Source organism: Heterodontus francisci, unplaced genomic scaffold, assembly GCF_036365525.1.
Source record: "Heterodontus francisci isolate sHetFra1 unplaced genomic scaffold, sHetFra1.hap1 HAP1_SCAFFOLD_836, whole genome shotgun sequence".
Taxonomy (NCBI): domain Eukaryota; kingdom Metazoa; phylum Chordata; class Chondrichthyes; order Heterodontiformes; family Heterodontidae; genus Heterodontus; species Heterodontus francisci.
In genome coordinates this window covers 169,498-182,645 of record NW_027141810.1, presented here as the reverse complement: position 1 = coordinate 182,645, position 13,148 = coordinate 169,498, and the positions used below count along the sequence as shown (strand labels likewise).

At 58.2% G+C, this 13,148-nt stretch overlaps 1 protein-coding gene across 1 annotated transcript in view; it reads right to left on the bottom strand.

The window, feature by feature from the left end:
• LOC137364730 (uncharacterized) overlaps positions 1-8,954 on the bottom strand; it is a 167,280-nt gene extending 158,326 nt beyond the window's left edge. Inside the window, exons 1-3 of the mRNA XM_068027760.1 lie at positions 8,802-8,954; positions 7,507-7,621; positions 4,797-4,962 (exon numbers count right to left, since the gene is read on the bottom strand). Of these exons, the coding sequence (XP_067883861.1) occupies positions 4,797-4,962; positions 7,507-7,621; positions 8,802-8,928 (408 nt within the window). The 5' untranslated portion in view covers positions 8,929-8,954. The remainder of the gene's footprint in view (positions 1-4,796; positions 4,963-7,506; positions 7,622-8,801) is intronic.
• Positions 8,955-13,148: the final 4,194 nt, after the last annotated feature.

Below are 13,148 nucleotides of genomic sequence, written 5' to 3'. Positions count from 1 at the left end.
AGAGAGAGAGACTGTGAGGGAGAGTGAGAGAGAGAGACTATGAGGAGAGTGAGAGAGAGAGAGAGAGACTGTGAGGGAGAGTGAGAGAGAGAGAGAGAGAGACTGTGAGGGAGAGTGAGAGAGAGAGAGAGACTGTGAGGGAGAGTGAGAGAGAGAGACTGTGAGGGAGAGTGAGAGAGAGAGACTGTGAGGGAGAGTGAGAGAGAGAGAGACTGTGAGGGAGAGTGAGAGAGAGAGAGAGGGACTGTGAGGGAGAGTGAGAGAGAGAGACTGTGAGGGAGAGTGAGAGAGAGAGACTGTGAGGGAGAGTGAGAGAGAGAGAGACTGTGAGGGAGAGTGAGAGAGAGACTGTGAGGGAGAGTGAGAGAGAGACAGAGAGAGACTGTGAGGGAGAGTGAGAGAGAGAGAGAGACTGTGAGGGAGAGTGAGGGAGAGTGAGAGAGAGACTGTGAGGGAGAGTGAGAGGGAGGGAGAGAGAGAGAGAGACTGTGAGGGAGAGTGAGAGAGAGAGAGAGAGACAGTGAGAGAGAGAGAGAGAGAGACTGTGAGAGACAGTGAGAGAGAGAGAGAGAGAGACTGTGAGGGAGAGTGAGAGAGAGAAAGACTGTGAGGGAGAGTGAGAGAGAGAAAGACTGTGAGGGAGAGTGAGAGAGAGAGTGAGAGAGAGAGAGACTGTGTAGGGAGAGTGAGAGAGAGAGTGAGAGAGAGAGAGACTGTGAGGGAGAGTGAGAGAGAGAGAGAGAGACAGTGAGAGAGAGAGAGCGTGAGAGAGTGAGAGAGAGAGAGACTGTGAGGGAGAGTGAGAGAGAGAGAGAGAGACAGTGAGAGAGAGAGAGAGAGACTGTGAGAGCCAGTGAGAGAGAGAGAGAGAGAGACTGTGAGGAGAGTGAGAGAGAGAAAGACTGTGAGGGAGAGTGAGAGAGAGAAAGACTGTGAGGGAGAGTGAGAGAGAGAAAGACTGTGAGGGAGAGTGAGAGAGACTGTGTGTGTGAGAGAGAGAGAGAGAGAGAGAGAGAGACTGTGAGAGAGACAGAGAGAGACTGTGAGGGAGAGTGAGAGAGAGAGACTGTGAGGGAGAGTGAGAGAGAGAATGAGAGAGAGACTGTGAGGGAGATTGAGAGAGAGACTGTGAGGGAGAGTGAGAGAGAGACTGTGAGGGAGAGTGAGAGAGAGACTGTGAGGGAGAGTGAGAGAGAGAGAGTGAGAGAGAGAGCGTGAGAGAGTGAGAGAGAGAGAGTGAGGGAGAGGGAGAGTGAGGGAGAGGGAGAGTGAGAGAGAGAGAGAGATTGTGAGGGAGAGAGAGAGAGAGTGAGAGAGAAAGAGAGAGAGAGTGTGAGGGAGAGAGAGTGAGAGGGAGAGTGAGAGAGACTGTGAGGAAAGTGAGAGAGACTGTGAGGGAAAGTGAGAGAGACTGTGAGGGAAAGTGAGAGAGAGTGAGAGAGAGAGAGAGAGAGAGAGAGAGAGAGAGAGAGAGAGACTGTGAGGGAGAGTGAGAGAGAGCGACTGTGAGGGAGAGTGAGAGAGACTGTGAGGGAGAGTGAGAGAGAGACTGAGGAAGAGTGAGAGAGAGGGAGAGACTGTGAGGGAGAGTGTGAGAGAGAGAGAGAGACTGTGAGGGAGAATGAGAGAGAGAGGAGAGACTGTGAGGGAGAGTGAGAGACTGTGAGGGAGAGTGAGAGAGAGAGAGACTGTGAGGGAGAGTGAGAGAGAGGAGAGACTGTGAGGGAGAGTGAGAGAGAGAGAGAGAGAGAGAGGGACTGTGAGGGAGAGTGAGAGAGAGAGAGAGACTGTGAGGGAGAGTGAGAGACTGTGAGGGCGAGTGAGAGAGAGACTGTGAGGGAGAGTGAGAGAGAAAGAGAGAGACTGTGAGGGAGAGTGAGAGAGAGACTGTGAGGGAGAGTGAGAGAGAAAGAGAGAGACTGTGAGGGAGAGTGAGAGAGAGAGACTGTGAGGGAGAGTGAGAGAGAGAGACTGTGAGGGAGAGAAAGAGAGAAAGCCTGTGAGGGAGAGAGAGAGAGAGAGACTGTGAGGGAGAGTGAGAGAGAGATGTGGGGAGGGAGAGTGAGAGAGAGAGACTGTGAGGGAGAGTGAGAGAGAGATGTGGGGAGGGAGACAGACAGATTGAGTCAGACAGGGCGACAGAGCGAGGAGGGGAGACTAATAGAACACTTGCCATCTCTCGGTCTCCACTGTCTCTCTCTCTCCCTCCAGCTTCTCCCTTTCGTGTTGTCTTCCCCCGTCTCTCTCATTCCCTTTCCCCATCTCTATCTAACCCACATCCCTCCCACTCCCTCTCTATCCCTCCGTCTCCCTCCCCGCATCTCTCTCTCACTCCCCGCATTTCTCTCCCACACTCTCTATCCCTCCGTCTCTCTCCCCGCATCTCCCTCCCACTCCCTCTCTATCCCTCCGTCTCTCTCCCCGCATCTCCCTCCCACTCCCTCTCTATCCCTCCGTCTCCCTCCCCGCATCTCTCTCTCTCTCCCTCCCCATCCCTCCGTCTCCCTCCCCGCATCTCTCTCTCACTCTCCCTCCCCGCATCTCCCTCCCACTCCCTCTCTATCCCTCCATCTCCCTCCCGCATCTCCCTCCCACTCCTCTCTATCCCTCCGTCTCCCTCCCCGCATCTCTCTCTCTCTCCCTCCCCATCCCTCCGTCTCCCTCCCCGCATCTCTCTCTCACTCTCTCTCCCCGCATCTCCCTCCCACTCCCTCTCTATCCCTCCGTCACCCTCCCCGCATCTCCCTCCCACTCCCTCTCTATCCCTCCGTCTCCCTCCCCGCATCTCCCTCCCACTCCCTCTCTATCCCTCCATCTCTCTCCCCGCATCTCTCTCTCACTCTCCCTCCCCTCCCTCTCTATCCCTCTGTCTCTCTCCCCCTCCCCCTCCATCTCTATCCCTCTGTCTCTCTCCCCGCATCTCCCTCCCACTCCCTCTCTATCCCTCCATCTCTCTCCCCGCATCTCTCTCACTCTCCCTCCCTATCCCTCTGTCTCTCCCCCGCATCTCTCTCTCTCCCCTGCCCGCATCTCCCTCCCACTCCCTCTCTATCCCTCCATCTCTCTCCCCGCATCTCTCTCTCACTCTCCCTCCCCCTCCCTCTCTATCCCTGTCTCTCTCCCCGCATCTCTCTCTCTCTCTCCCTCCCTCTCTATCCCTCTGCCTCTCTCCCCGCATCTCCCTCCCACTCCCTCTGTCTCCCTCCCCCTCCCTCTCTATCCTTCTGCTCTCTCCCCGCATCTCCCTCCCACTCCCTCTCTATCCCTCTGTCTCTCCCCCGCATCTCTCTCTCTCTCTCCCTCCCCCTCCCTCTCTATCCCTCTGTCTCTCCCCCGCATCTCTCTCTCGCCCTGCCCGCATCTCCCTCCCACTCCCTCTCTATCCCTGTCTCTCCCCCGCATCTCTCTCTCACTCTCCCTCCCCCTCCCTCTCTATCCCTCTGCCTCTCTACCCGCATCTCCCTCCACTCCCTCTCTATCCCTCTGTCTCTCTCCCCGCATCTCCTCCCACTCCCTCTCTATCCCTCTGTCTCTCCCCCACATCTCTCTCTCACTCTCCCTCCCTGCATCTCCTCCCACTCCCTCTCTATCCCTCTGTCTCTCCCCCACATCTCTCTCTCACTCTCCCTCCCTGCATCTCCCTCCCACTCCCTCTCTATCCCTCTGTCTCTCCCCCACATCTCTCTCTCACTCTCCCTCCCTGCATCTCCCTCCCACTCCCTCTCTATCCCTCTGTCTCTCTCCCCACATCTCTCTCTCACTCTCCCTCCCCCTCCCTCTGTCTCTCTCCCCGCATCTCCCTCCCACTCCCTCTGTCTCTCCCCCGCATCTCTCTCTCACTCTCCCTCCCTGCATCTCCCTCCCACTCCCTCTCTATCCCTCTGTCTCTCTCCCCGCATCTCCCTCCCACTCCCTCTCTATCCCTCTGTCTCTCCCCCGCATCTCTCTCTCACTCTCCTTCCCTGCATCTCCCTCCCTCTCCCTCTCTATCCCTCTGTCTCTCCCCCGCATCTCTCTCTCACTCTCCCTCCCTGCATCTCCCTCCCACTCCCTCTCTATCCCTCTGTCTCTCCCCCACATCTCTCTCTCACTCTCCCTCCCTGCATCTCCCTCCCACTCCCTCTCTATCCCTCTGTCTCTCCCCCGCATCTCTCTCTCACTCTCCTTCCCTGCATCTCCCTCCCTCTCCCTCTCTATCCCTCTGTCTCTCCCCCGCATCTCTCTCTCACTCTCCCCTCCCTGCATCTCCCTCCCACTCCTCTCTATCCCTCTGTCTCTCCCCCCGCATCTCTCTCTCACTCTCCCCCCCTGCATCTCCCTCCCACTCCCTCTCTATCCTCTGTCTCTCCCCCGCATCTCTCTCTCACTCTCCCTCCCTCTCCCTCTCTATCCCTCTGTCTCCCTCCCTGCATCTCCCTCCCACTCCCTCTCTATCCCTCTGTCTCTCTCCCTCTCCCTCACAGTCTCTTCTCTCTCGCTCTAAACCATGTCCATTCCATTCCTTCTCTCCCGTTTCTCTCTGTCCGCATCTCTCACCTCCGTGTCCCTTCCTCCAGCTCTCTCTCTCTCAAGACTGAGGTCGATAAATTTCCACATATTAAAACATCAAGGGACAGGGATGGTGCAGGAAAATGGTGTTGAAGGAGCACAGTCATGTTCTCATTCAATGGGGCAGCAGGCTCGAAGGGCTGAATGCCTACTCCTGCTCCTATTTCATCTGTTCTCTCTCCCTCTCTACCCTCCAGCTCCTATCCCCTGCCCCTTTCCTCCTGTCTCTGCCTCTCCGTATCCAGTACCTGTGGGTTCCTCTGCGGACCAGCTGCCTGGGCCCAATCCTCTGGAGATCGTCCCTCACTGTCGTGCAGCCTCAGGTCACCCCCTGCATCCAGCAGTGTAGCAAGCAGAGCAGGGAGGCAGGCGAAGGCAGCAGCGTGGACTGGAGTACAGCCAGTAGAACAACGACTGGGAAAGAGAAGAAGCACAGTTCTGCTCAGCAGACACCAGCAGACATCAATACCCACCGGCAGACATTACCACCCACAGGCAGACATCATCACCCACCGGCAGACATCAATACCCACCGGCAGACATCACCACCCACCGGCAGACATCATCACCCACCGGCAGACATCATCACCCACCGGCAGACATCAATACCCACCGGCAGACATCAATACCCACCGGCAGACATTACCACCCACCGGCAGACATCACCACCCACCGGCAGACATCATCACCCACCGCAGACATCAATACCCACCGGCAGACATCACCACCCACCGGCAGACATCATCACCCACCGGCAGACATCAATACCCACCGGCAGACATCATCACCCACCGGCAGACATCAATACCCACCGGCAGACATCACCACCCACCGGCAGACATCATCACCCACCGGCAGACATCAATACCCACCGGCAGACATCAATACCCACCGGCAGACATCATCACCCACCGGCAGACATCAATACCCACCGGCAGACATCATCACCCACCGGCAGACATCAATACCCACCGGCAGACATTACCACCCACCGGCAGACATCATCACCCACCGGCAGACATCAATACCCACCGGCAGACATTACCACCCACCGGCAGACATCATCACCCACCGGCAGACATCATCACCCACCGGCAGACATCAATACCCACCGGCAGACATTACCACCCACCGGCAGACATCAATACCCACTGGCAGACATCATCACCCACCGGCAGACATCAATACCCACCGGCAGACATCAATACCCACTGGCAGACATCATCACCCACCGGCAGACATCAATACCCACCGGCAGACATCAATACCCACTGGCAGACATCAATACCCACTGGCAGACATCATCACCCACCGGCAGACATCAATACCCACCGGCAGACATCAATACCCACCGGCAGACATCAATACCCACCGGCAGACATCAATACCCACCGGCAGACATCAATACCCACTGGCAGACATCATCACCCACCGGCAGACATCAATACCCACCGGCAGACATTACCACCCACCGGCAGACATTACCACCCACCGGCAGACATCAATACCCACCGGCAGACATCACCACCCACCGGCAGACATCAATACCCACCGGCAGACATCAATACCCACCGGCAGACATCAATACCCACCGGCAGACATCAATACCCAGTAGCCCACACCAGCAGAAACCGACCAACACAGTAGACACCGACCAACACCAGTAGACACAACGCTCCTACACCAGCAGACACCGCCCACACCGGCAGACACCACCCCAATACCAGCAGACAATGCCCCATTTTAGCAACTATACACCACCCCAATACCAGCAGACACCGCTCCTACACCAGCAGACACCGCTCCACACCAGCAGACACCGCCCCACACCAGCAGACACCGCCCCACACCAGCAGACACCACCTCATACCAACGGACACCATCTCACATCAGCAGACAGGACACCGCACCAGCAGACACATTACCAGCAGATACCACCGCACAGCAGAAGACACCACCCCACACCAGCCCCACAGCAGAAGACATCAGCCCCATACCAGCAACAAGACACCGCCCCGACACCACCCACACCAGCAGTCAAGACGTTCCTACACTAGCAGACACCGCTCTGACAACAGCAGACTCCACCCCACACCAGCAGACACCATTGCACACCAGCAGTTACTGCCCACTCCAACAGACACCGTCCCAGACCAACAGACGCCGTCCCACACCAGCAAGTACCATCCTACATCAGCAGACACAATCCCACACCAGCAGACACCAGCCCCACACCAGTAGACACCGCCCCACACCAGCAGACACAACACTCCTACACCAGCAGACACCACAACGCTCCTACACCAGCAGACACTGCCCCACACCAGCAGACACCGCCCCACAGCAGAAGACACCAGCCCACACTGGCAGACACCAGCCCATACTAGTAACAAGACACAGTTCCAATACCAGCAGACAACGCTCCTACACCAGTCAAGCTTTCCTACATAAGCAGACACTGCTCTGACATCAGCATACGCCGCCCCACATCAGCAGACATAATCCCACACCAACAGACACCGTCCAACACCAGCAGACACCCTCATACACAGGCAACAAGACACCGCCCCAAAACCAGCAGTCACCACTCCGACACCAGCAGACACCACCCCACACCAGCAGATAAGACAACATTCCTACACCAACAGACACCGCTGACACCAGCAGACATCATCGCACACCAGCAGTCACCATCCCACACCAACAGACACCGTCCCACACCAGCAGACACCCTCAGACACCAGCAAATACCATCCTACACCAGTAGACACAATCCCACACCGGCAGAAACCATCCCACACCAGCTGACACCACCTCACATCAGCAGACAAGACACCACACCAGCAGACACCACCCCAAACCAGCAAACACATCCCTGATACCAGCAAACACTGCCCCACAGGTTCAGCTAACCCAGAAGAGGCCTTTACTGCTCAATGAGGTGAACAGGCAACTCACAGGTTGGGATTGGCTCCTCTCCGGAGCAGGAGATCGACCAGACTCGAGTGTCCAAGTAAAGCAGCTGTGAAGAGAGGTGACTGGCCAGAACTGTTCAGCACTTCAGGATCGGCACCTGGAACACAGCAACGGAGCGACCATTATCACCGAGACAGACAGGAGAGTGAGCCGAAGCCTCGCAGTGCAGGGAGAGGGCCCGGGTCCCACGGTGCAATGGGGAGGGCCCGGGCCCCATGGTGCAGGGGGGAGGGCCCGGGCCCCACGGTGCAGGGGGGAGGGCCCGGGCCCCACGGTGCAGGGGGGAGGGCCCGGGCCCCACGGTGCAGGGGGGAGGCCCCGGGCCCCACGGTGCAGGGGGGAGGCCCCGGGCCCCACGGTGCAGGGGGGAGGGCCCGGGCCCCACGGTGCAGGGGGGAGGGCCCGGGCCCCACGGTGCAGGGGGGAGGGCCCGGGCCCCACGGTGCAATGGGGAGGGCCCGGGCCCCACGGTGCAGGGGGGAGGGCCTGGGCCCCACGGTGCAGGGGGGAGGGCCCAGGTCCCACGGTGGAGTCAGGGTCAGAGGCCCCACGGTGGAGTCAGGGTCAGAGGCCCCACGGTGCAGGGGGAGGGCCCAGGCCCAGCGGTGGAGGGAGAGGGCCCAGGCCCCACGGTGCAGGGGGAAGGGCCCGGGCCCCACGGTGCAGGGGGGAGGGCCCGGGCCCAGCGGTGGAGGGAGAGGGCCCGGGCCCCACGGTGCAGGGAGAGGGCCCAGGTCCCACGGTGGAGTCAGGGTCAGAGGCCCCACGGTGCAGGGGGAGGGCCCAGGCCCAGCGGTGGAGGGAGAGGGCCCAGGCCCCACGGTGCAGGGGGAGGGCCCAGGCCCAGCGGTGGAGGGAGAGGGCCCAGGCCCCACGGTGCAGGGGGAGGGCCCGGGCCCACGGTGCAATGGGGAGGGCCCAGGCCCAGCGGTGGAGGGAGAGGGCCCAGGCCCCACGGTGCAGGGGGAGGGCCCAGGCCCAGCGGTGGAGGGAGAGGGCCCAGGCCCCACGGTGCAGGGGGAGGGCCCAGCGGTGGAGGGAGGGCCCAGGCCCCACGGTGGAGGGAGAGGGTCAGAGGCCTCAAAGGGCAGGGCATCCGGGAAGCCCAGAGATGGGAAGAATTGAACCAAAGTCAACATTAATAAAGAGAATCCCAGGATCCTGTCCCTCGAGGTCATCCTGCAGGTAGCCATCTTGTCTCGAGGTCCCGACGAGAGGGAGTGCGCCAACAGGCCCTGGGAATGGCGACCGGCCAACCCCTGTCGGGTTTTCTTTACCTTTCGTCAACAGTTTCTTCATCTTCTTGAGCCGGCCGTGGCGGGCGCAGCTGTGTAACCGGGCGGCGGCTGTGTCCAGGTCTTTGGTGGAGCCCAGTTGCGTGGGGCAAGCAGCTGGGAGCGACATGGCTTCCCGTCCGATCGGGATGGAGCCTCCTCCGCCGCACCAGGACTCCTGTTCCGTAACAACGCGGTGGGGGGGGGTTGGGGAGACGAAGGAAGGGCTCCGGGGGGGGGGGGGGGGGTGGCGAACCGAAGCAGGTCAAGAGCTCATTCCGTTGCTCAGACGCGGTCGTCCTTCCCGATCAGCGCACGACCATCCCGAAACGCAAGCAGCAGAGCTTCCTGGCAGCGAGGTCCGGTGGCCGCCCCTCTCCGTCACCAGCGGTCCGCACACGGCGACTTGAAAGCGGGTCCCAACGCAGAAATGGTTGGTGTGGGGGGGGGGGGGGGTGGGGCGGCAGAAGGCAGGGCACCGCACCCCAAGATGACGCCCCAGTCCAGCGACGTCAGCTGGTTATGGCCGTAAAAGGGTGGAGAAGAAGAGAGAAAGAGCAAGGCGACTGGATCTCGGGGGTGGGGGCAGAAACCAGGTATTCACACCCGGGGGAGTCCGGGGTCAAGAGCGAGAGGCCAAGGTTCGGGCAGCGTTGCTCGGGTTGGGGGTTGGGGGGCGGGGGGGTTTGCGTGCAAATGCTGCGGGTGGGGCAAGTTCCGCCTCGCCCGCGAGACCCAAGCCGGGGCAACGGCGCCGAGAAAGGCGGCCTCCCCGGAGCCAAGAAAAGAGGGAAAGCGGCTAGTGTGGGGGGGCGGGGGGCGGCCAAGAGGCGCCAATGTCCGAGGTCAAAGTTCAGCAAGGGTTTGGCCAAGGAATAAAGCTTCCTTTCCTGCGCTTTTCCTCAGCAAGTGGCTTCTTCATCCAGAAGACAACCTTTCCCCCCTGGTGAAAGCCTCCATCATGTGAGGTGGGGGGAGTGGCGGGAAAATTTGAATTTCCCGCCTCGCGCCCAACGGCTCTCCCTCGACCGTTGGTTAGCCAGTTACGTCACCGCAATGCCAACGGGAAAAAACATATTTCCCTCACCCCGCCGATCCCCCATTTTTTTCCTTATTAATTATCTTTTCGCACAACGCGAACACGCGGAACATTTCGCTGTTTTTTCGCATTTCGATTATAACGCCGAAAATGTTTAATCGCGGCGTGAGGGTTGGGGGTCATTCCAGGGTCAAGGCCGCCCGGCGCCTGCGCACTCGCCGACCATCCGGCGGCAAACGTCCCCGCGCAGGCGCACTGCCTGGCAACACCGGCCCCGCCCCCTCAAACGGTCATTTCCCCCCCCAAGGTAGGAGGCCATTCAGCCCCTCTATTCCTCGTCCCACAGCCACTAGAGGCCATTCAGCCCCTCTATACCCAGTCCTACAACCCACTAGAGGCCATTCAGCCCACTACAGGCCATTCAGCCCCTCTATTCCTAGTCCCACAGCCCACTAGAGGCCATTCAGCCCCTCTATATCCAGTCCCACATCCCACTAGAGGCCATTCAGCCCCTCTATATCCAGTCCCTCAGCCCACTAGAGGCCATTCAGCCCCTCTATACCCAGTCCTACAACCCACTGGAGGCCATTCAGCCCCTCCATATCCAGTCCCTCAACCCACTACAGGCCATTCAGCCCCTCTATACCCAGTCCCACAGCCCACTACAGGCCATTCAGCCCCTCAATCCTAGTCCCACAGCCCACTAGAGGCCATTCAGCCCCTCTATATCCAGTCCCTCAGCCCACTAGAGGCCATTCAGCCCCTCTATACCCAGTCCTACAACCCACTAGAGGCCATTCAGCCCCTCTATACCCAGTCCTACAACCCACTACAGGCCATTCAGCCCCTCTATATCCAGTCCCTCAGCCCACTAGAGGCCATTCAGCCCCTCTATATCCAGTCCCTCAGCCCACTAGAGGCCATTCAGCCCCTCTATACCCAGTCCTACAACCCACTAGAGGCCATTCAGCCCCTCTATATCCAGTCCCTCAGCTCACTACAGGCCATTCAGCCCCTCTATATCCAGTCCCTCAGCCCACTAGAGGCCATTCAACCCATCTATACCCAGTCCCACAGCCCACTCAGCCCCTCTATATCCAGTCCCACAGCCCACCAAAGGCCATTCAGCCCCTTTATACCCAGTCCCACAGCCACAGGACACCATTCAGCCCCTCTATAGGCTGTCCCACAGCCCACGACAGGAACAGGAGGAGGCCATTAGTTGAGTGAGTGCTGCACTGTCAGAGGGTCAGTACCGAGGGAGCGCCGCACTGTCGGAGGGTCAGTACCGAGGGAGCGCCGCACTGTTGGAGGGTCAGTACCAAGGGAGTACCGCACTGTCGGAGGGTCAGTACTGAGGGAGTGCCGCACTGTCGGAGGGTCAGTACTGAGGGAGTGCCGCACTGTCAGAGGGTCAGTACTGAGGGAGTGTCACACTGTCGGAGGGTCTGTACTGAGAGAGTGTCACACTGTCGGAGGGTCAGTACTGAGGGAGTGCCGCACTGTTGGAGGCTCAGTACTGAGGGAGTGTCACACTGTCGGAGGGTCTGTACTGAGAGAGTGTCACACTGTCGGAGGGTCAGTACTGAGGGAGTGCCGCACTGTTGGAGGCTCAGTACTGAGGGAGTGTCACACTGTCAGAGGGTCAGTACTGACAGAGTGCCGCACTGTCGGAGGGTCTGTACTGAGGGAGTGCCGCACTGTCAGAGGGTCAGTACTGAGGGAGTGTCACACTGTCGGAGGCTAGGTACTGAGGGAGTGCTGCACTGTCGGAGGGTCTGTACTGAGAGTGCCGCACTGTCGGAGGGTCTGTACTGAGAGAGTGCCGCACTGTCGGAGGGTCAGTACTGAGAGAGTGCCGCACTGTCGGAGGGTCAGCACTGAGGGAGCTCCGCACTGTCGGAGGGTCAGTACTGAGGGAGTGCCGCACTGTCAGAGGTGCCATCTTTCAGGATGAGACGTTAAACCGAGGGTCCCGTCTGCCCTCTCGGGTGGATGTAAAAGATCCCACGGCCGCGAATGGACCAAGAGCAGGGTGAGGGGGTGTGCGGTGTGGAGGGAGTTCTCCCTGTGTCCCGGGACCGATCTTTATCCCTTCACCAACATCACTAAAAAAAAGATGGTCTGGGGTCATTCTCACGTGGTTCTGTGTGGGATCTTGCTGTGCGGGTCATACGACTGGGGCGGTTGAGAGGTCCTGAAACTAAATAGTGGGGGGGGGGCGGGGGTGGAGGCGAGGGAACAGGATTGAGAAGATGTGACAAATTAAGTGGAGAAGGCAAGAATAACAGTTCGGGGAACGATGATCAGAGTGGGGCAGAAAGGGACAGAGTGGACAAACCTGAGATTGCACCAGCAGGTAAGACTAGAGGTTACAAAAATAGAAAAAAAGCTGAACTAAAGGCCCTGTATCTGAATGCACGCAGCATTCGTAACAACGCAGACGAATTGACAGCGCAAATCGTAATAAATGTGTGTGATCTGATTGCAGAGACAAGGCTGCAGGACCTGGATATTGACGGGTACGTGACATTTAGGAAGGACAGGAAGCTAGGGAAAAGCTGGAGGGGTAGCTCTGTTAAGTAATGACGGTTATTAGCACAATGGAGAGGGAAGAGCTAAGTTCAGGAGACCAGGATGTAGAAGCAGTTTGGGTGGAGATGAGAAATGGTAAAGCTAAGAAGTCACTTGTGGGAGTGCTTTATCGGACCCCTGACAGTTACCACGCTGTAGGGTGGGGTATACAGGATGAAATAATGGGGGCTTGTGATAATCGTGGGTGATTTTAATCTACATATAGATTGGGTAAATCAGGGGGGCAGAGGTAGCCTGGATGAGGAGTTCATAGAATGTTTTTGGCATAGCTTCTGAGAACAGCATGTTCTGGAGCCAACCAGAGAGCAGACTATAACATATCTGGTACTGTACAACGAGATAGGATTAATTAATGACCCCATAGTGAAGGCGCCCCTAGGCAGCAGTGATCATAATGTGATCGAATTTCACATTCAGTTTGCGGGAGAGAAGGCTGAATCTAAGACTTAAATAAGGGTAATTATGAGGGTTTGAAGACCGACCTGGCTAAAGTAAACTGGGAAATTAGGTTCAGGGATAGGTCAGTAGAGATGCAGTGGCAGACATTTAAGGGGATATTTCATAACACTCAGAAAAGATACAGTCCGGTGAGAAAGAAAGACTCTCAGGGAAGGAGTCACCATCCACGGAGAGAGAAATTAGAGTATGAGAGAAAGGCAGTTAGAAATAGAACAACAGATAGTAAGAATTTCTACAGGTATTTAAAAAGGAAAAGA